The sequence below is a fragment of the Drosophila willistoni genome, assembly GCF_018902025.1.
Source record: "Drosophila willistoni isolate 14030-0811.24 chromosome XR unlocalized genomic scaffold, UCI_dwil_1.1 Seg106, whole genome shotgun sequence".
Taxonomy (NCBI): Eukaryota; Metazoa; Arthropoda; class Insecta; order Diptera; family Drosophilidae; genus Drosophila; species Drosophila willistoni.
In genome coordinates, this window is record NW_025814055.1 from 1,770,160 (window position 1) to 1,792,200 (window position 22,041).

At 38.0% G+C, this 22,041-nt stretch overlaps 1 protein-coding gene across 3 annotated transcripts in view; it reads right to left on the bottom strand.

Moving 5' to 3' along the window:
• Positions 1–1,631: 1,631 nt before the first annotated feature.
• LOC6651905 (echinoderm microtubule-associated protein-like CG42247) overlaps positions 1,632–22,041 on the bottom strand; it is a 148,609-nt gene continuing 128,199 nt past the window's right edge. For all 3 annotated transcript variants that reach the window (XM_023180971.2, XM_023180972.2, XM_002074353.3), the window contains 7 exons: positions 4,772–4,921; positions 4,537–4,708; positions 4,378–4,473; positions 3,919–4,317; positions 3,441–3,858; positions 2,983–3,379; positions 1,632–2,610 (listed from right to left, as the gene is read on the bottom strand). In XM_023180971.2, coding sequence (XP_023036739.1) covers positions 2,457–2,610; positions 2,983–3,379; positions 3,441–3,858; positions 3,919–4,317; positions 4,378–4,473; positions 4,537–4,708; positions 4,772–4,921 — 1,786 coding nt within the window. In that variant the 3' untranslated portion in view covers positions 1,632–2,456. The remainder of the gene's footprint in view (positions 2,611–2,982; positions 3,380–3,440; positions 3,859–3,918; positions 4,318–4,377; positions 4,474–4,536; positions 4,709–4,771; positions 4,922–22,041) is intronic.

Consider the following 22,041-nt stretch of genomic DNA (forward strand, 5'->3'; position numbering starts at 1 on the left):
AATTGTGTTGGGGGAAGGGAACGCGCTAACAATTTGAATCCAACTTGATCACTGTGCATACTACACGATTACACAAACCTATTTTGTGCTTCTAGCTCTTACATTCTCCGAGATCTAGATGTGCAGACGGACGGTCAGGACTAGATAGACTCGGCTGTTGATGATCAAGAACATATACTACAAGGTGGCGCAAAAGAAATCACCCTATTGGAAGATGCTCTCATTTTTGCAAATGGTCGCCAATGTTAAATCTGTTTTGACATTTGTGGACTAGGCAGATACAGAATACAAGTGAATAAGCCATAGAGTGATACACTTGGACCTTGGAAGCCCTCAAGGAAAATATCCGTCACGAATGCGAGAATTTGTCGCCCGAAACCCTCGCCGAAGTGATGGAAAATGCCCGTATGGCAATCAATTGTGACGGCGCCCATTTGTCCGATATCATCTTCTCGACTTAACACAATTAATTCTAAAGGTATAAATGTGGGACTAGGTTCCGATTCCGTAGAAATAAGTAGTCCCGTTTGATTAATATTTAGTTAAGTGGTAATAGGTTTTTTTTTAGATTATAATTAGGTTTTAGTAACTAAAAATTGAATGAATTGAATGGTAATTGTTTCGTCTTTAGGTTTTTAATGAGAGCGTCGTTTCTCATTCGTCTTTACACGTCTTTCGTCTTTAACACTTCTTTACTTCTTTGAATACACGTCTTTTATCTTTAATACATCTTTAACACACGTCTTCTCGTCGTTGGCTCGTCTTCAAAATTTCTTCTTCGTCGTCTCGTAGCAGCATTGCCACATCGTCGTTTTTGTGGGTCGCTTGCCAACTCGTCTCATATGGATCGCTTGCCACTCCGTCGTTTAACAGCTGTTTTGAGGTGGTCTGGCCATTCGGCGTTGCCAATCCAAGCCCACATAAGTAAACATAATCAAAAAACAGAATCGAAGTTTTTCATTTAGCAAAAAAAAAGAACCAAACATTATCGGATGACTTCTTTTGCGCCACCTTGCATATACTTTCTTCTGCCTGTTACATACACTTTGGTGGCTTTAAATATACCATTTCACCGTATGGGTGCATGGTGTTAAAAGTAGAGAAGGATAAAGTAAACGCCAACGAATATATACTAGTTTTAAATGAGTGCCTTTTTACAAAACAATAAGAAACGATTAAGTGGTAATGTTATATATTCATACAACCTAAAATGTAAAGGTCTTTTTTTTTTGTTCAAACTGTTTATTTATTTCAACGCTAGAAAAAAAAATCCGTTTTGGTATAATAATACACATTTGATATATTGTATGTAAGTGTCTAATTTGTTAGAAGTGCACATTTCTTTATTCATATGTGTGTGTGTTTTTCTCTGGCTGCATTTGTTTTTGGAACGTGAAGTAGTATGTTTTACTGATATTTTGTTTTAGTTTTCGACGTATAGTACCACCAGTGGCATTTAGAGGTTTTAACCAAATCAAAAAAAATATATCTATATAATTAATGCAGATGGCATCAATAACGGAAGATTTCGAGTTGTGGAAGTCAAGTTTCGTGCTAGCTAATTCCTTTTTTCTATTCTGCTTTTTTAAAAACTTTCGAAAATTTGTTTATTTTGTTTTTATAAACGTGCAATAATCTCATATATTTTATGATTTTAGTCATTGTTATACCCTTGCAAAGCTTACTCGTCAGCCGAGTCGATGAAGCCATATTGAAGTCGGTCAGCATGTCCTCTTCAATTACTCTCACACTTTTAAAAGTTATTGAATCAAATTGCAGCTATTTTTTACCATATTTAGGAGAAATTCTTTAATCGGTCGGATCGTTCCAATGTAATACATAGCTACCACATCGATCACAACGATCAGTGATAAGAGTAGACTTAAAAAGGAAAACTTTTTTTTCTTAAGTTTTTGAACCCAAATTAGTCGCAAACACTTATGTATTTTGCACCTTTGAGTTTTGAGATCGGACAACTACATCACTCATAGGTAACTCTCAAACCTATGGATAGGAACAATACCAAAAAAGTTCTAAGAAAAGCATAAACTGCATAAACTGTGTGACGATATGCCGTATACATATGTAAGGGGCTTAAGCTGAAGGGAAAGATATAAAAGGAGGAAGGCAGAGTGATTGTCACAGTTATAACAAATTAAAATGTTACGAAAAAAGACTGCAAGGGTATAAAAGTCCCGGCATAGCCGAAGCTACCTTTTTTGATATTTTTCTATAAACCAAATGGGAATGCTGGCCAATTCATTGTCGTTGTTGGTATTGCAAGCTTAAAAACTAGACAGTACTTGGACGTATGAAGCTACTCGGAGTTTTTTTTACTGATAGCCCAAAGAGTCACTATCCAAAACGGTGGAGGAAACTTGAGAAGTGCGACGATGCCAGTAATCCGTGTAAGATGATTCGTACTGTCCAGTAGGGCGCCACGGTGGCCATTTCAGTTATTCCTCAACAATGTCCCAGACCATTAGGGAAGCATCAGTGCCGCCTACAGTGATTAGGGTGTGATCGCCGCATAGAAAACGAGCGCAAGCCAGCATTCCAGAATAAACTTTTGACTCATGGAACTCAGCACGTGGCGAGATGCAAGGATATCTGTAAATAGGGCGATGGCGATGATGCACATGATATATACATACACTAACAATAAAGTTTAATTTTAATTTAAATTTATATGACCAAATGTGTTAATGTTTTTTTGACATGTTACGGTTTATCAAAACTTGGCATATTGATTTCGATAGTTTAAATATTGGAAAAAAATATATTGTTTCTTATTCTGGCGACGGAAGGGAGCAAAAATGAAATAAGCTTTATCTCTGTGCACGCTACTCAAGTCTACAAAAGATATTGAAAGCTCTAGCTCCTATGGGCACTGAGATTTAGTTGTTTATTCGGACGAACAGTTGGGCGAACGTACGTCGCTAGGTCGAGTCGGCTGTTTGGTATAAAAAATAAAAAAAATACCTGAACAAGCGCAAATATCCTTCAGCATCACCTGAGGCTAACATGTCATGGGCAGCTGATCGACTGCAAGTGGCTACAATTGTAGTAGTGCTGCTATAATAACGATTACTCCACTGTCCAGCCACTAAAAAGCCCACTGTACAGTTGCTGGTCAGCCATTTGACATCCTTCATGGCAATGGGGCTACGTTCGGGTGACAGTGACTTGGCGTCCCAAAATAGTAAATCGAAATCAATAGTCACTGTCTGCACGAAATTTCCATCCATGCTCCAATCGAGATGCGTGAGAGGCTGGGAACCGCGTATTTTGTTGACCTTCTTATATGAGAAACCATCTCGTGAGACGCGAAAGAGGTAAATGCTGCCATTTTGCGAACCCATAGCGATCATGTCGCCAACTATATATAAAAAACAGAAATATAAGATATTTTAGAGCTAAAAATACTTTGTTTACCTTACCCTGATTGTAAGCCACGCAATTGAGGGGTGATCCACAAACACGAAGCGTCAACATCACAGCTCCGTTGTCACAATTGATAACCAACAGATGACCCTCAGTGCTGCCCGCAGCCAGAGTGCCAAACGGATGAAAAGCCAATGCAACACACTCATAACCAGTTTGAATGGTCCAAATTAGTTTATTCTTTCGCCACAGGGCCACATGCTTATCATGGCCAGCTGTGGCATACAGTTCATCATCAGGATGAGCGGCTAACCCCCAAAGTTGACGACCGTGCCCGAACACAACCTGCGTGAAGCGACGCTGTAAAGAGCCTTCTAGAATATTATTGCGGGTGGTGCCCACGTAGATGTTGCCATCATTGCGGCCAGGACGCTGTGGATAGATGGTTCTCACTCCACCAGCGGCTTCGGGAAGCTAAAAAAGTATATGAGTGCGTTACAAAAGGCTAATTCTGTGTTGCACATTACATCGCACCTTTGTATCGGCTATCTTCTTGTAGTTCTGTAAGGAATCCCATGCGGCTATTTTCCGATCCTTTTCACCACCTGAAAGCAGAGTGCCCTCACCTAGCATAATAAGACAACCGATGCCTTTATTGTGTGCCTCGAATTCTGTGCGCACAAAGTAGGCGCCATCAGAGTCCACCGAGTATATGGTAATAAAACCATCCGAATCCGCTGTTATAACATCGCCATCTGGCTCAAATTGCACGCTGGTTACATGTGAACGTGAAGGCTGCTTAACAATATCTGTACGTTCAAAGAAACCATCTTTGCGGCGATGCCAGAATGCCAAGTGCCCACGACCATGAGTGATAATAAGATTATCATCGAGGGGATGAAAAGCAGCCCCCGATAAGCCCTCTTGCAGAGTCTACGAGTAAAAGTAAATAGTTAAAAAACGATTATAGAATGTTTTCTTAGTAAACCATACAGCCACTTTGCCCAGCAGGTGACCCCATTGCCATTGCCAAACAGACAATATGCTCTCCCGGCCGCTGTCAACAGCAAGAATATAACTGCCTCCGTTCTGGAAATATGTGAAATATTAATACATGTACCGGCTAAATTATAACACGAGTGTGTAACCAACCAACTGCGAAAAGGCTACAGCTGTAACTCCGGTATCTAGTTCTCCCATACCGAAAACATATAGGGTTTGCAGCGATTCAGTACTCCAAATGCGAACGTGTGCCTGTGATTTTCGATCGCGACCTGCTTTTTGACCGGAAGCCACCAGCTCTCGTGAGGGATGCACATCCATGCTACAGAAAGAATTTCGATTTCTTAATTTTGTATTTGAGGAGAGTATTTTTTTTTGTTCTTACCACATAATGTCTTCGGTGTGGCCTACATAATGACGCTGGGTATCTTCGTCCCGATCGAATAGAACTGCCACAGCGGCCACATAGTAGAGAAGTTCTCCAGAAGGCAATACCCATAGATTGCGACGTGCGTCAATTCCACGGTAACCATGACTAGATTAAAATATTATGTGCCTAAGTTAGTAACCATTACCATTATTAGTAACCAATAACCATTAAAAAAGTTCATAATATTGACTTTTTATAAGGAAGCATCTCCGACCATGCAAAGTATATGTATTCTTGATCAGCACGGCGAGGCGAGTCCGACGCGAACTCCACCCAGACCTAAATAGGCAAAAAACCCTTCTTTAACGATTTCAAGTTGGGAATCGAACCAGGGACATTCCGATCGCCAAGCGAACACTCTATCGGCACAGCCACCGGGTTACATACGAAGATGATGCCAATATTTCTTGATACTCTTTCCTCCTCACACAAAAAAATCATAAGCAAGAGGGTGGGTTTTAGTTCAGGGGTAGGCACAAAGAGAGCCAGCTCAAACTGTCAATGTATGCGTGCGCTTGCTTGTGTGCGTAAGCTGCTTTACACTGCGCGAATCGTAGGTGAAAAAACGAATAAAAAATTAAACTGCAAGTGAAAAAGAATAATTCCGACCTAATTGTTGTTCAGAAACTCAACTATTTCCTTTACTTCTATATTGTTTGGATAACTTTTTATACGCTAAATGGCTATCAGTAAGACTATTTCGAATTGAATCTTTAATTAATTTCATTGTCGAAAATTTACGTTTTACCTAAATGTCATAAAAATGAATGCATATTTTGTATCGGCTATTATATATATTTTTCATACTATACATATACATATGTGCATACATGTATATCTTACATTTACATGTATATTATTATGCATGTTCGCTTATATTATAATATACTTTTTACCCTATAGGGACAAAAGATTTTTAAAGTTGCCATGTAAGAAAAAGAAGCATTAATTTTTCTGCGTGTAGCTGCGTAACAAAGCGACATAGTACTGCTTTCGTCAAAAGTCTGTGCGACACTAGCTGTTTTTTTACGCTCTCAACTTGTACTTCGTGCTCACATCGGCATGCACACACGAGCAATTGCCGAGCAAAAGTGCCCGCACGGGCTATGGGCGCCTACCTCTGTTTTAGTTTCCCTCAGCATTTCGACGCAAGCAGATCTATGTCGCTTTGTTGAGAGAACACACATTAAAAAATTGATCGCTGCTTTGTTTTCTCTATCTTTTTCTTGCATAAGATTATTTGCTGCACTCGTTTTCTTGATTCGAGGCAGAATTTGATGAAGTTTAATTTTGCGCAGTGTAAAGCAACACACGCATACAAGCAAGTGCACACATACAACTAAACTTTTTTAGCGCTCTCTTTGTGCCGGGCCCTGCCGTAAAGCAGAGAAAACAAAGCAGCGATCAATTTTTTCATGTGTGTTTTCTCAACAAAGCGACATAGATCTGCTTGCGTCGAAATGCTGAGGGAAACTAATCAACCCTCATGCTCTGTGTGAGGACTTCGGCAGCCGTTCGGTTACACGCATACGAGGTGCCGAACGTGTTCGTCCCCCGGGGGATATGAGTGCCGGGCTCTGCTTTACGGCGTAAAGTTTACGCTCTCATTGAGAGTACGAACGTTCGGGATTTTGCCGAAGTTCTTTGGGGTTCAGTGCTGCCAGTTTAGCAATTTAGTTGCTAGATCGACAACTTTAAAAAAAATTTGCAAATTTTTTTTAGAGCGAAGCTCTCTTAGGCGCGTCGCGGTAGGAAATTTTTTTTAAAAATCGTCAGACGTTAGATCTGCAGCGCGTCAGATTTTTTTCTTGTAGCGCAATAAAACGATAATTTATCCATTAACTTCTACATGCCATTGTAGTTCTGAAGGTGTGTGTTAGCCTCCCCTGCACCAGGCCCGTGGTTCAAATGATGTAGAGGTCATCGAATATTTTTTTTTTTTTTTTTTTTTAAATTACATATGCATATATACATTGTACATAAATATATCATCTGTACTTATATATGTATATTTTGTATAATAATTATGTTAACAAATTTTTTAGAATATATGTATGTATGTATGTACATATGTGAACGTAAAACTTTATGTATATGTATAACTTTATTATATGTCCCTATGTATGTATATAACGTACATTTTTATACCCTTGCAGAGGGTATTGTAAAATTGGTCAGATGTTTGTAACGCACAGAAGGAGACGTTTCCGATCCCATAAAGTATATATATTCTTGATCAGCATGAGAAGCTGAGTTGATATAGCCATGTTCGTCTGTCCGTCCGTCCGTCCGTCTGTGCGAATGTGTTTTACTCAGCCGTCCTAAGAGCTATAGGGCTGAATTTTTATTTTTTTCGGGGTTTTTTATTACCTGGGAAAAATAAAGTATGAAAACCATCAGGATCGGACCACTTTATCATATAGCTCTAGAAGAACTAGAAGAAACATTTTCATAAAAATCGGAGTATGCTATGAAATTTACATATGTGATAATATTGGATATAAAATCCTAGATCCCAAAATTTGAATGTGATCGGATAAATATAACACAAGTTACAGCCAATATAATAATCGGCTCTGCTCCCAGCTCTGCCGGCAGCGCTGCTTGCTTTGGGAATGAGGGAAGAAGAAGAACAAATTGTAAAATAGAGAGTAAAATTGTTTTGTTTGTATATTGATGAATTGAGTTGCAGAAAACAAATTTTGAACATGTAAAATTATTATTACCAAGGACTGCAAGGGTATATAAACTTCGGCATAGCCGATGTTCTTTGATATTTTTTATTTATTCGCATTTAGCTTTGAAAACGCATGCATGTATAAGTTAACAATTAACACTTAATATAGGATATTTTATAAGTTTATAATCTACCCTCGCTATCGCGTGCTCTATAAGTTAAGTAGCAGCCCTCGCAATTGCGACATTGCATAAATTGTATCAGCGCGCTATAGCTGCAATGGTCAGCGACGGTAACCGGACACTTTTGTTTTGCTGCAAGAGTTTCCGTTATCGCCGAAGATTTGCTGAGTCGGCTTGCCGACCATGACATTGTGGCGTGATGCGAATTTTGGCTTAGCTTAAGTGGAATATTCTATGTTTTAAGAAATCAGTTTGAATACAGCGCTCTTCCAGTAAGTCGCTTAAATAAATATTCACTCCGGCACTTAGCCGTAAAATAATTTGTTTTATTGTCTGAGCCCAAGGCCAGCAATAAGAGGCTCAGTTTGCCTCTCAACCTAATCTTCACCCTTAACAGGACTGGAGTATTGTAATTGGCGCCCAACTAGTGGTCGGACTCCACAACCACTAACAACCAAACAGCAGCACAGGAGCTGCAACAAGCAACAACAATTAAGACAGCAGTGAGGGAGCTGCGAGTGACCAACCTAATAAAGAAAATTTTTTTTTGTGTTAGTTGAATCATGTAAGTGGATACTCTAGCCAAAATTTTTTCTTATACAAAAGTCTTAATTTTTTGTAAAAATTAGTTTAGTACTTGTGAGTGTTTAATATTGCAACAGATCATAATTAATAACAATAATCTGAACCAGGTTTCTGAAACTCGTGAGAGTGACTGCCTTGAGAATTCTAGTTAAAACAATTTATCATCCAGATCGTTATTAAAATTACTTTGTGTTACTTTCTATGTGTCTAATATTGTGCTATATCAATACATACAGTTCTCGTGGTTCAGAGCTACGAAGTAATTCGACCCGTTTTGCTTTTCGCGGCCACTGCGCATGTTCAGCCAATATAGAACACCTCGCAAGCACTTTAGCGACTCAGATTCCGACTGTGACATTCGCATCGAAGCCTCGGCTACAAGACCTCTCCCTGCAGTTTCTCCCCATTAGGTAAAATGGATCCAGATCAGCTTAGGGAAATAATAAGGTCGGCTGTCAGCGATGCTTTAGCTGAACAGGCCGCTGCAAACGAGCAGAGGGAGCGAGCATTGACTCAAAGAATTAATGAGTTGGCTGAACAAATAGCACAAGTAGTAGCATATGCTACTATAGGAATTAGAAACGACATTCGCTGTGACGAGCCACTAGATGCCGTCAAATGTTTACCTGAGTTTCCACAGGAAAATATTAAGCAGGTACTCTCGGGGTACTACTTTCCAAAGATGGCAAGAATGGCCAATGAAATAGTACAAAATTGCAAAACATGTGCTAGGGCTAAATATGATAGACACCCCAAAAAACAAGAAAAGATCAGAAACGCTCAGACGATGCTCAGAGCTAGGGAGAACGCAAAGCGGCAGAATAGGGTCTTCGACGTTGGTGACAGAGTTTTGGTCAAGTCCAACCGACGGCTCGGAAACAAACTCACCCTTTTATGTGATGAGAAGGCAGTGGAAGCAGACCTGGGGACCGAGGTCCTCATTAGAGGGAGGGTGGTCCACAAGGACAACCTAAGGCGACTTGTTTTTCTTTTACACCTTTTTTTAAGCCACTAGGCAAACTCATATAAGTTAGATATAGTTAGAGCAGGCTAGGTTTACTGAAATGCAATTAATAAATGCCAATAATAAACAAGTAGAAATAAACACTAGAGTTCAGGACCAGCTTAACCAATTAACAATCACTGTCAACAGAATTCTCAGGATAGCCAAAAACTCATGAGTTGACACTAGCCATTTATTTGAAACACTACTCTCTAGAAACAGGATGCTAATGATGGAGTTGCAAAATTTAATGCTTGCTATTACTCTGGCAAAGGCCAACATTGTTAGCCCAAACATTTTGGACCACTCAGATTTGAAATCAATTTGGCTAGAGTAACCCACCACACTCCCATAGGAGATCTTATGTCCGTTGCGTCCGTAAAAGTTCTTCAATCCATTAACACCATACACTTTATAATTGAATTCCCCAAGATTAAAAGAGCTTGCAGAAAGATCACAATTTATCCTGTTATCCACAAGAACTTCATAGTGCGATTGTTTGACAACGTCATAGCCGAATGCGATGGAGAAACCCACACACTGCAGAGTTGCGCCGCTTAACCTGGAGCCACATTTTGTCGTCTGGCTTTGGAAAGTTCATGTGCCAAAGAGCTCCATGCAGGTGTCACGGCACACTGCGGGATCAAGCCGAGCAACCTGGAAATAATCACCCATGTCGATGACGGAATCATCATCCTCAACGACGGGTCCGCAAGTATTACATACATACATATATGGAAATGCGTATGGATATGTATGAACATACATACATATGTATGTATGTATGTATAAGAGTTACCCTACATACATATATATGTATGTATGTATAAGAGTTACCCTTAAAAAAGTATGTGTACACAAGGGCGTCGCCTAGTACTGGCATGGGGTGTTACCTTCACTCCCCCCAATATAGCGATCAATTTAGTGAGACTTTAAATCGAAATGTATTAACAAAATTCAGCTACACTTCAGTGACCCCCTAAATTCGACGAATTCCTAGAGAGCTTCGCTCTACCCGGGTGTCCCGTGACACCTCATTGCTTTTTTTTTTTAATTGCTATTAGCCACGAATCTAGCAATTTAAATTATTTTTGCTAGCAGTTTTAGAAATTTTATTATAAAAATAGCAATTTTTATATTTGATTGAGATTTGAACAAGATGCTGCAGGAAGAAGAATATTTTGAATGTCAAGATATTGACAATATACTGATTCAAATTAAGAAAATACATTTTGTCAAGTGGGAGTTTGTTGAGGATACCACCAAGTTTTGGGCGGGAGTCCTAAATTACAAAGACGCTGGCAACAACAATCCATTCAGTGGCTTAGCAGAGTTTGCTATAAAAATATTTTTCCCTGCCATGGTCCAACGCAGAAATTGAACGTATTTTCTCACAAATGAATTTAAAAATGAAGTAAGTAAGTCGTCTCGCTGACTTAGGTATACCATACACCAGTAAAGCAAATATTTCAACTTTATTAAACAAATGCATTTTCACATGCTTCTTACAAGCATATCTTAGTATCTCGCTCACTCAATCATACGAGATAAAGGGAAACTTACAACTACCGATAGATGATCTTGAGTCAAGAACTCAGGCGAGTCTATTTCTCTTTTTAAAAGTTTATGCATTCTAATTTTACGGTTGACAAAAGAAGAAAGTTTTATCACAAGTCTACAAGCTTGAGCCATGAAGAGTAAGTCGCAAGAACTGCTTTTAAACGGCTTCAAGCCTAGTCTCGTGAGACTTATATTATATTGCCTGGACGTTGCCGCGTACAAAGGTGTAAATAGGTACAAGAGGCCCATACTACAACAGGACGTGCGAACCCAAGCAGAGAACTGTCCACCTCCCGCTCGACCGACCGTAAGGCGACGCCGTATATCGGATATAATACAAATACAAACAAAACTACAAATAAAACAGACAAATAATTAATATATAATTAATTACAGCTAATTAGGAGCCAAATGTGATAGAATAGAGGTTTTTAGAAAAGAAAGAGAGGCTTTTGATCTGATTACGGGGTAAAGAAGATTGTAATCGGAGCATAGGACTCGAAAAGGTGCATGAAAAGCATCGTTAGAAATACAGTGTTTTAAAGATAGAGGAATACGGGGTACAGATAGATTCATCTGCTTCAACAGCTCAGGAGAGTCTATTTCACCAATTATAAGTTTGTGTATAAAGATAGCACCAAGCATTACTTTACGATTAATTAAAGAAGGAAGATTCATTAATAATAATAAATGAAGTAAGTAAGTCGTCTCGCCGACTTGGGTATACCATACACAAGGTGAAACAAATATTTAAAATTTCGAAATCCAAATGTATGTCTATTAAATTGTTTTAGCATGCCCTCATATCATATGCTATCTCGCTCAATCTACAAGCACTCGAGCACTCTAGCGCCGCCACTAGCCAACGGCCTATTCTGCCCTTATGGATCGCGTAGTAAAATACGTTCACACGTATATTTTGCATGTTTCTAGTCCGATTTCAATCAAATTTGTTAGTTTGATAGAAATGAATAAGATTTATTAGTCTGCCAAATTTGACCGCGATGGTCAAAAAATTGCAAGAGCCAATAGGCTTTTTCTAAATTGAAGGCGGAAGTGGGCGTGGCAACATATTAAAATATATATATTCTGTGCGCATACTAAGCCAGTATACATACTAAGTTTGGTGACTTTAGCTTTGTTAGTTTTTGAGAAAATCAGTTTTGTTTAATTTGCGGGGGCGGAAATGGACGTGGCGAAATTTTTAAATTGTCAATATCTACGCGTCTATTAAGCTAGGTGACATACCAAATTTAATGTCTCTATCTGCTATACTTTTTAAGAAAAACAGTTTAATGTAAATTCTGGGGGCGTAAGGGGCGTGTCCAAAATTCCAATGAACTCTATATATTTACATACCACACGAGTCTACATACCAATTTTAGTGGCTCTAGGTCTTACAGTCTCCGAGATCTGCGTGTTCACACAGACGGACGGACGGACGGACGGACGGACATGGCTAGATCAACTCGGTTGTTGATCCTGATCAAGAATATATATACTTTGTGGGGTCGGAGATGCTTCCTTCTGCCTGTTACATACATTTTGGCGACTTTAATATACCATTTCACCCTATGGGTGACCGCGTCAAAGTTTGTATACCCTTGCAAGTTTTTTGTGTAAAAGGTCTAATGTTTGCGAAAGAACGGATTAGGAAATAACGAATCAAAGTTGATCAAAGTCACTGTTCACCACCGGTTGTTCCTATGGGAGCTATATGATATAGTTACCCGATCTTAATCAAATTTGGCACAGTCATTAATAGTTATCCTATATAAATTTTTATGACAATTGCTTCAAAAGTAACGAATTTATTGACAAAAGTCACTGTTTTCGACCGATCGTTCCTATGGGAGCTATATGATATAGTCACCCGATCTTGATCAAATTTGGCACAGACGTGTACAGGCGTAAACTCTCTAATATTTAATTTCACGACAATAGTTAAAAAATTAACGAAGTTATTGAGAAAATTCACTGTTCGTGACTTTGGCGTTTGTATCGGAGCTATATGATATAGAGGTCCGATCCGGCTGAATCCGAGATATACAACTCGTGCAGTATATACAAGCCTACATGCAAAATTTCAGCTCTGTAACTCTAACGGTCTAGGAGGATTTTGCGTTGATCCAGACGGACGGACAGACGGACGGACGGACATTGCTATATGAACTCGTCTCGTCATGCTGATCAAGAATATATATACTTTATATGGCCGAAATTACATACATCAGGGGTAGGCACGCATACAATCAAAAATGAGACTTTGCATATGTGTGTTTGTCAACAAACACGAAGTACGAAACGTTTTCTTGCTTTGCACTAAAAAAACGGTTTAGCTAAAATAATTAGATTAAAATGTTTCGAAAAAATTTTGAATGCATTATAATAAGGTCATAAAGGTAATGTAAAATTATTATTTAATGATTGTAACCAGCTTCAAAGGAATTGGGTAGCAAATAACGCATTGCGCATCAAATCCAAGTTTTCAATAAAGTAAAAATACATTTTTTCAGTTGTCAACAAACATTTTTTATACCCTTGCAGAGGGTATTATAAAATTGGTCAGATGTTTGTAACGCACAGAAGGAGACGTTTCCGACCCCATAAAGTATATATATTCTTGAGCAGCATGAGAAGCTGAGTCGATATCGCCATGTCCGTCTGTCCGTCCGTCTGTGCGTATGCGTTTTACTCAGCCATCTTAAGAGCTATCGGGATGAAATTTTTTTTGGAGTCTTTCTATTACCCGGGAAAAATAAAGTATGACAATTGTCAGGATCGGACCACTATATCATATTGCTCTGGAAGAAACATTTTCATAAAAATTGGAGTATCCCCATGAAATTTACTAATATGATAGTATTGGATATAAGAACTCAGATCCCAAAATGTGAATCTGATTGGATAAATAGAACACAAGTAACAGTCAACATAAATCGGCTCAAGCGCTGCCTACTACGTCATCATTAAATCAACCGAGCATACGCATACACACACAGACGCAACACTACATGAACTGAACGTGTATGCGTGCCGTGCTTTGCTTAGGGAATGATGGAAGAAGAAGAAAAAATTGTAGTAAAAAGAGCAATAATGTTTTGTTTGTGTATTGATGAATTGAGTTGCAGGAAAAGAAATTTTAAAAAGTAAAAATATTATTGCCAAGGACTGCAAGGGTATAGTTTCTTTGATATTTTAAGTGTATTTTTGAAATGTGGACTAATTTTTTTTGAAGTGAAAACTTCTTTAGAATCGTTGGGAGTGATTTCAGACTCGATGAAACGAAAAAGCGACACTAAACAGAGACACATATAGATCTTATAGTATTTAGCCTGCGAGAGAAAGAGATGCAAATATATAAAAAGCATTATAAATAAAAAGCATTATGAAAAACTTCGACCAAGCTGGGAGTCGAACCCCGGCCGCCCGATCGCCAAGCGAGCACACTAACAACAGAGCCACGTCGACACTTTGTAAATTGCCGTCGAGTTCTGTAGTTAGTGTGCTCGCTGCGAGAGAATGAGATGCAAATATTTTTATTCATAATGCTTTTTATATGTTTATATATTTTTTTGTGATACATTTTTATTTACTTTTTATACCCTTGCAGAGGGTATTGTAAAATTGGTCAGATGTTCGTAACGCACAGAAGGAGGCGTTTACGACCCCATAAAGTATATAAATTCTTGATCAGCATGAGAAGCTGAGTTGATATAGCCATGTCCGCAAAATGTTTTCTTCTAGACCTATATGATATAGTGGTCCGATCCTAAGGATTTTCATACTTAATCTTACCCGGGTAATAAAAAACCCCAAAAAAAGATTTCATCCCGATAGCTCTTAAGACGGCTGAGTAAAACGCATACGCACAGACGGACGGACAGATGGACATGGCTATATCAACTCAGCTTCTCAAGTCGTAAACGCCTCCTTCTGTGCGTTACGAACATCTGACCAATTTTACAATACCCTCTGCAAGGGTATAAAAAGTAAATAAAAATGTATCACAAAATATATAATGAATGAATGCACAGCAACTAGAATCACTGTCTGTTCAGCTCTCTAAAGTGGGAAAAATATGTGCATGCGAAACCAGATTGAGCAATGGAAAAACAGTTTTAATTGTGGCAATTTATATTTCACCCAATCAATCAATAAATAGCATCACGGAATTCATTCATGAAAATTTAATAAAGTATACACCAGAAGTATCGCGGATACTTAGAAAAGATTACGATAAAGTTCCAATGATTTTAAGTGGCGATTTTAACGTAAATTTTGCATTGGACACAGCGGTTCCTTTAATTGACTTTCTCAATACAACATTCAGTTTAAAAATGTGTAACAATCGCACTGAATCAACAACACGATCAAAAACAACAATTGACGCGGTATTTCAAAGATATGTTGACAACATCGAAACCAAAGCATTTGTATCATATTTTAGCTATCATAAGCCACTCGTATCATTTGTTGAAATTGAAAACATTAAGGATGAATAATAATAAAATGAAGAAAATAAAACATGACCTTTATAGCAATATTATAATGAACCTATAATTATCCCGCTCCTAATGCTGCTTTCGTCTCGGTTTCGAAGGTTTCACTTCTATCGTGTCTAACCGTTAGACGCCCTCTTTTTTTTTTTGTTTATAATTTTTTTCTGGCAAGCACGAGTCGAATTGTTTCCGAAGTGCCATTGCCTAAGGAGCATTTACAGTGTAAGTGAGACGGCAGCGCTGCGGCAGAGCTAGGCCCTAGTTCGGGAAATGGGCCGTGCCGACCACTGCTTTACATTTAGAGTCGTTGAGATTTAATAGGTTTAATAGGTTTCAGACAAACTCTGAAGATCATTAAGATCGGATTGAAACAGGCAAGAAGACGATACTTTTTCAAAACTGAGGTAAAGCTTAACATCATCCGCGTACATAAACACACGAGAATGTGTCACTACCAGTAGAAGATCATTTAAAAAAAGAGTGAATGGCAATGGAAAAATGCTGCAATTGAGAATAACATCTAAGAGTTCATTTCTAAACACAACAGTTTTGTAAATAAAATTAGTTCATATCTTGAATTCAACGAATAAAGATTGGGTTTTTTTTTGGGTAATAATATTTTCTTTAGGTATGGCAGATAATTTAAAAATACCCCTATAATTCGGACTTTTTTCCCTTCTTATGAAATAAGTTTCAAATAGATGGGAAATTGGAAGATTTACACATTGTGTAAAACCTCAATACGCAACCGTTTGAAGGAACTAAGCACGCCAAAATCCGAACTTTCATCAAACACAGGGTTTAAGATACAATTATACGATTTCAAGTGATAAGGATAAGGTGGATTCGCTTGACAACTCTTAGAGGAATAAGTTGTTTGGAAAAAATCAGCAAACATTGGTGTTTAAGATTAAACATAATCAGATGCGGCAAAAAAATATACAAAACGAAACAAAACCATAAAACAAAAATAAATCATAAAGATTCATATGACAATTATTGCTTAATACCAAACAAAACATGGGGGTTTCTACCTTGTGTTATAAAAAAAATCCGATTCGCATTTTCGGATAGATATATGTTTCAAGAATACTGTGTAAAAATTGAAATCTGTAAAATTACGAAAGTTATCGGCCGTTAAGTGGAGCGATGTCAAGCGCGCTGGGCCGCATCGCTAATTTTTAAACGCGTTTTTCTCAAAACTACGTTTTTGGAGCTCGTGGAAGTCCTACAGGTTGCAAAAATTAACCAACCGCTATGAAATGTTTTACACATATTCTTTAGGATATTGTTCAGTGCTGGTAGTATAATTGGCGAAAAGTATTAAAAGTTGTTAATTTCAAAAATTAAATAGTAGCGAAAAATTGGTAAAAAATTAATTTTTTTCTAAACAAGCTCATAACTTTGCATTTTTCATCCTTCTTTTCCAATTCTACTACCAACGCTGCAGAAAAGTGTCTAGATTAAAAAAAAATTTCATTTTTGGATTCATACTTCATTAGCGAACGGTAAGACTTCCATAATGACGAAATGGGGATGCCATTGAAAAATTCCGTCATAGAACAAAGTTTTCCTAACAACTGTGGAAAATTTCATTCCTTGATCTATTATACTTTTCTCACAAAAAAATTCTTTATTAAAAAGCGCCTTTCGGCCCAACAAGGTAGAAACCCCCCTAAAGATTATAACAACGGCGCGATATCAAGTAAAAACGCTGAGCATGAAATATAAACAATTTTCAACCCAACGTGGGTCATTAGAATAAGTATTTTTAAGAGCAACTGTCGCCTCCTAGAGTCTAAGAGTTCATTTCTAAACACAACAGTTTTGTAAATAAAATTAGTTCATATTTTGAATTCAACGAATAAAGATTGGGTTTTTTAGTTGTGGTTCTAAACTTCCTATTCATTAGTATCAGCTTTATTGTTTTCGATAGACAAATAAGAAGGATGCACTGATGTCTTACGTTTTACATTGACAAAGTTATAAAATTGCTTAGGATCGCGAGAAAACCTATGTTTAACATCGCTAAAGATAATCGTTATAGCATTGTGAATTCAGCACCATAAAATTTGATCAAGCAACTACATAAAGGGAAAAATCCGATGCTTTACCGGATTTTTAAAATCTTTTATAGCATCTTGATTTTACATTCTTCAAGTTACATAACTCACGTAAGAACCAAAGAGGTCTATCAGACCATTCTTGGGTCACACGCGGGATACAAACATCGAAAAACGACTCAAGAGTTTTGTAGAAGACAGAAATGGCAGAGTCCATATCCGTGCAAGATATACAGATATGCCCAATCATTAATTTACTAAAACTTTATAAGTTTAGTAAAGTTTGTCTTGCGAAATCATCAGGTTAGAAGCATCGAGTTAGGATAACGAGACATAACCCCAAGGGGAAGGTCAATGGTTACATCCAGACAAGGAGACCAAATATGTATATATATAGATAACAATGTGACGAGGAGGGCAACATTAATAAAAAATCATATGAAAAGATCCAGGCAATCTTAAGTAAATTAAAATCTCAAAGAACAATGAGCAAGTCTTTGTCAGAGAGATATGAGAATAGAAGTTGAATAGCTTCCAAATGGTGAATGTATACTGCCAAGTCGGACTGGTGGAATATATGAGCAAGTAATATAGGCATAAAAAGAGTTTAAAAAAATTTGAACAGAAACAAATTCAATCTCCTGATTGGAAAACTGGTCAATTTCAGACGAAAACGCTGAATAAACAGCGACCAAAACTTCGTTACCATTACGGATAGTCCGATCATGTCTATATGTTAAATGTTTTGAGGGGAAAATTGAAGCATCAGGCTTGAGGCAAGTTTCAGTAAAGGCAAAAGCATAGAGTCTAGAGAGTTTAGACTTTAGTCCCCGTACGTTCTGATGGGCCAGAGTTAGCGACGAAATAAGTTTTTTCACTCGCCAACAGGTGCTGACGAATCGGAAAGAACGTTACTAACAGAGGCAGATAACAGGCTAAGCGGAGGCCGATTTTTTATACCCTTGCAAAAAGGGTATATTAATTTTGGTCAGAAGTGTGCAACGCATAGAAGGAAGCATCTCCGACCATATAAAGTATATATATTCTTGATCAGCACGACGAGACGAGTTCAAATAGCCATGTCCGTCCGTCCGTCCGTCCGTCTGGATCAACGCAAACTCCTCCTAGACCGTATGAGCTACAGAGCTGAAATTTTGCATGTAGGCTTGTATATACTGCAGGCGTTGTATATCTCGGATTCAGCCGGATCGGATCACTATATCATATAGCTCCCATACAAACCGCAAAGTCACGAACAGTGACTTTTCTCAATATCTTCGTTATTTTTTGAGCTATTGTCGTGAAATTTCATATTGGTGAGTTTGTTATACATATAAACGACTATGCCAAATTTGATCAAGATCGGGTGACTATATCATATACCTCCCATACGAACGATCGGTCGAAAACAGTGACTTTGATCAATATCTTCGTTATTTCCTATGCATAGATTGTTGGCCGTTCTTTCGCAAACATTAGACTTTTCAGATAAAACGTTTTTCCACTTTGATGGCTATAAGTAAGGAAAAAGTTACCAAAAAAGTTGCAAGGGTATACAAACTTAGACGCGGTCGAAGTTACCCCCGGCCCTCTGGTTTTTTTATACTATATATTAAAGTAGCCGAAATGTATGTAACAGGCAGAAGGAAGCATTGCCGACCTATACAGTATATATATTCTGAATCAGGATCAACAGCCGAGTTGCTCTAGCATAGATCTCGGAGACTATAAGAGCTAGAGTTACCAAATTTAATATGTAGTCTCGTGTAGTATGTACAGTGGAATCTGCAGTTGCAAGCTTTGTCGTCTTTATTAGCATGACGAGTCGAGCTCATATAGCCATGTCTGTCCGTCTGGATCAGCGCAAACTCCTCCTAGACCGTTCGAGCTACAGAGAAATTTTGCATGCCGGCTTGTATATACTGCACAAGTTGTATATCTCGGACTCAGCCGGATCGGACTACTATATCGTATAGCTCCCATACAAACGACAAAGTCACGAACAGTGACTTTTCTCAATAACTTCGTTATTTTCTAAGCTATTGGTAAGTTTATTTCACCTATAAGCGACTGTGCCAAATTTGATCAAGATCAGGTGACTATATAATATAGCTCCTATAGCAACGATCGGTCGAAACCATTGACTTTTGTGAATAACTTCGTTACTTTTAACGTGATTGCTTTCAAACTAAACAATTGTCAGTTTTACATATCTGTTAATGACTGTGCTAAATTTGATTAAGATCGGACAACTATATCATATAGCTGCGTTATTTGCTATGCTAAGAATGTAGGCCGTTCTTTCGTAAACATTAGATAAAACGTTTTTCCACTTTGATGGCTATAGGTAAGTAAAGAGTTTCCAAAAAAGTTGCAAGGGTATACAAACTTTGTCGCTGTCGAAGTTAGCCCCGGCCCTCTGGTTAAATATAATGTAGGATGAAATAAGTCTTCAGGAAGAACAAATGGTTTTATCCCAGAAACATCATAATTGGAGGAATCCAATACAAATATAAGATCTAAAGGTTTTCCATTAGAATTTAAGACAGGATTGACTTCAGATAAAGATAAGCCTAGAAAGCCATCAAAAAAGTCATGTGACATAAAGGGCAGCAACATGGTAGATTCATCGGTTAGTGACCATGATAATGCAGGTAGATTAAAATCACCTAAAACTATAAGCATGTATTGACAGGAAACTAAAGAATAGTTATACTGAATTGCCTCTAAATGATTTGAATATAATAGAGAAATAGACAATGGTGGAATATACGAACAAGTAATAAAAGCATTAAAGGATTTAAAATTTACTTTAACACCGCCAAACTCAAAATTTTTTTCAATAATTGATAACGCAGCATCAACAGCTATCAGAATGCCACCGTCGACGTGAGTAATTCGATCACGTCTGAATATAGAAAATTTTAAAAGTTAAAATGCTATGATGAAAAGAAAGACTAGAGATTAGGAAGTTTAGATTTCAGTCCTCTAACGTTCTTAACTCAGGTTAAGATACGAATCTAGTTTTTGGACACACCAGCATTTGCTGATGTGGCAGGATTAGTGTTAGTTGTTCTTGGCAGGCGAATCGGTGGCCGATTTCTTTTCTTAAAAATATATTTCTTCAGTATTTTATGCTTCAGCCAAAAATCTTCTCGACATAACACTAATTTTAATGGACGAAATGTCCCGAGAATAAGAAAATTAAAACTTTTCCACCGCAGTATTGACGTTAACTTTTATGCGAATATAGGCTATTACATCATCAGATGTGACAACAGGGTCTAGCCTTTGTTTATAAACAAATATATGTTTCTTTTGTGGTGTGCCAACGGGGGGCCGCTGTCCCGAAACCACGGCCGAAGCGGCAACGTTGGACAAGGCACTCAGTGCTGCAGTCAACTTGTTCACGGGGCCCTCGATTGGATTTATTGGCAATTTTTATAGGAATGGGTAGTTGCCCGGACAAATCGGACACTTCGATTGGTACTGACTTAAAGAGATTATTACCAGATGATTACCTTTGAGTTTTGGAGACTGATTTATAAGCGATAAGCTTCTAAACTGAGTCTCCACCGCAGTAAACTCCTTGGAGTTTGTTAAAACCATCCCTCAAAGTGTCCAAGCTATCTCTAGTCCTCCTCATATATGTCCCTATCTCATTCTCGACCTCTCGGCAAGCATCATATCCATACTTCAAGCCGCACCCTTTGCAATAGACACCTTGATTCTACCTGTGTAACATGTACACATAACGTGAACCGCATTGTCACACAACCAACAAAGAATATAACCATGGGAATCAACCGCATTAGTGGCGACTACGTAATTAGTTTTATAGCAGACACCCATTTTGTAAGAATTCAAATTAAATTAAAACCAGAGGGCCGGGGCTAACTTCGACCGCGCCAAAGTTTGTATACCCCTGCAACTTTTTTGGTAACTCTATCCTTACCTATAGCCATCAAAGTGGAAAACGTTTAAGCCAAAAAGGTTAAAGTTTGCGAAAGAATGGCCTACAATCTTAGCATAGGAAATAACGAAGTTATTTACAAAAGTCACTGTTTTCGACCGATCGATCCTATGGGAGCTTTATGATATAGTTACCCGATCTTGATCAAATTTGGCACAGTCATTAACAGATATATTAAACTAACAAATGTTTAATTTGAAAGCAATCGCGTTAAAAGTAACGAAGCTATTGACAAAAGTCACTGTTTTCGAAAGATCGTTCCTATGGGAGCTATGTGATATAGTCACCCGATCTTCATCAAATTTGGCACAGCCCTTTGTTAGTGTAATAAACTCACCATTATTAAATTTTATATAATATATAAAATTATAATAGCTCAGAAAATAACGAAGTTATTGAGAAAAGTCACTGTTCGTGACTTTGCGGTTTGTATGGGAGCTATATGATATAGTGGTCCGATCCGGCCGAAATATACAACCCCTGCAGTATATACAAGCCTACATGCAAAATTTCAACTCTGTAGTTCCAACGGTCTAGGAGGAGTTTGCGTTGATCCAGACGGACGGACAGACGCACGGACGGACATAGCTATTTGAACTCGTCTCGTCATGCTGATCATGAATATATATACTTTATATGGTCGGAAATGCTTCCTTATATGCGTTGCACACTTCTGACCA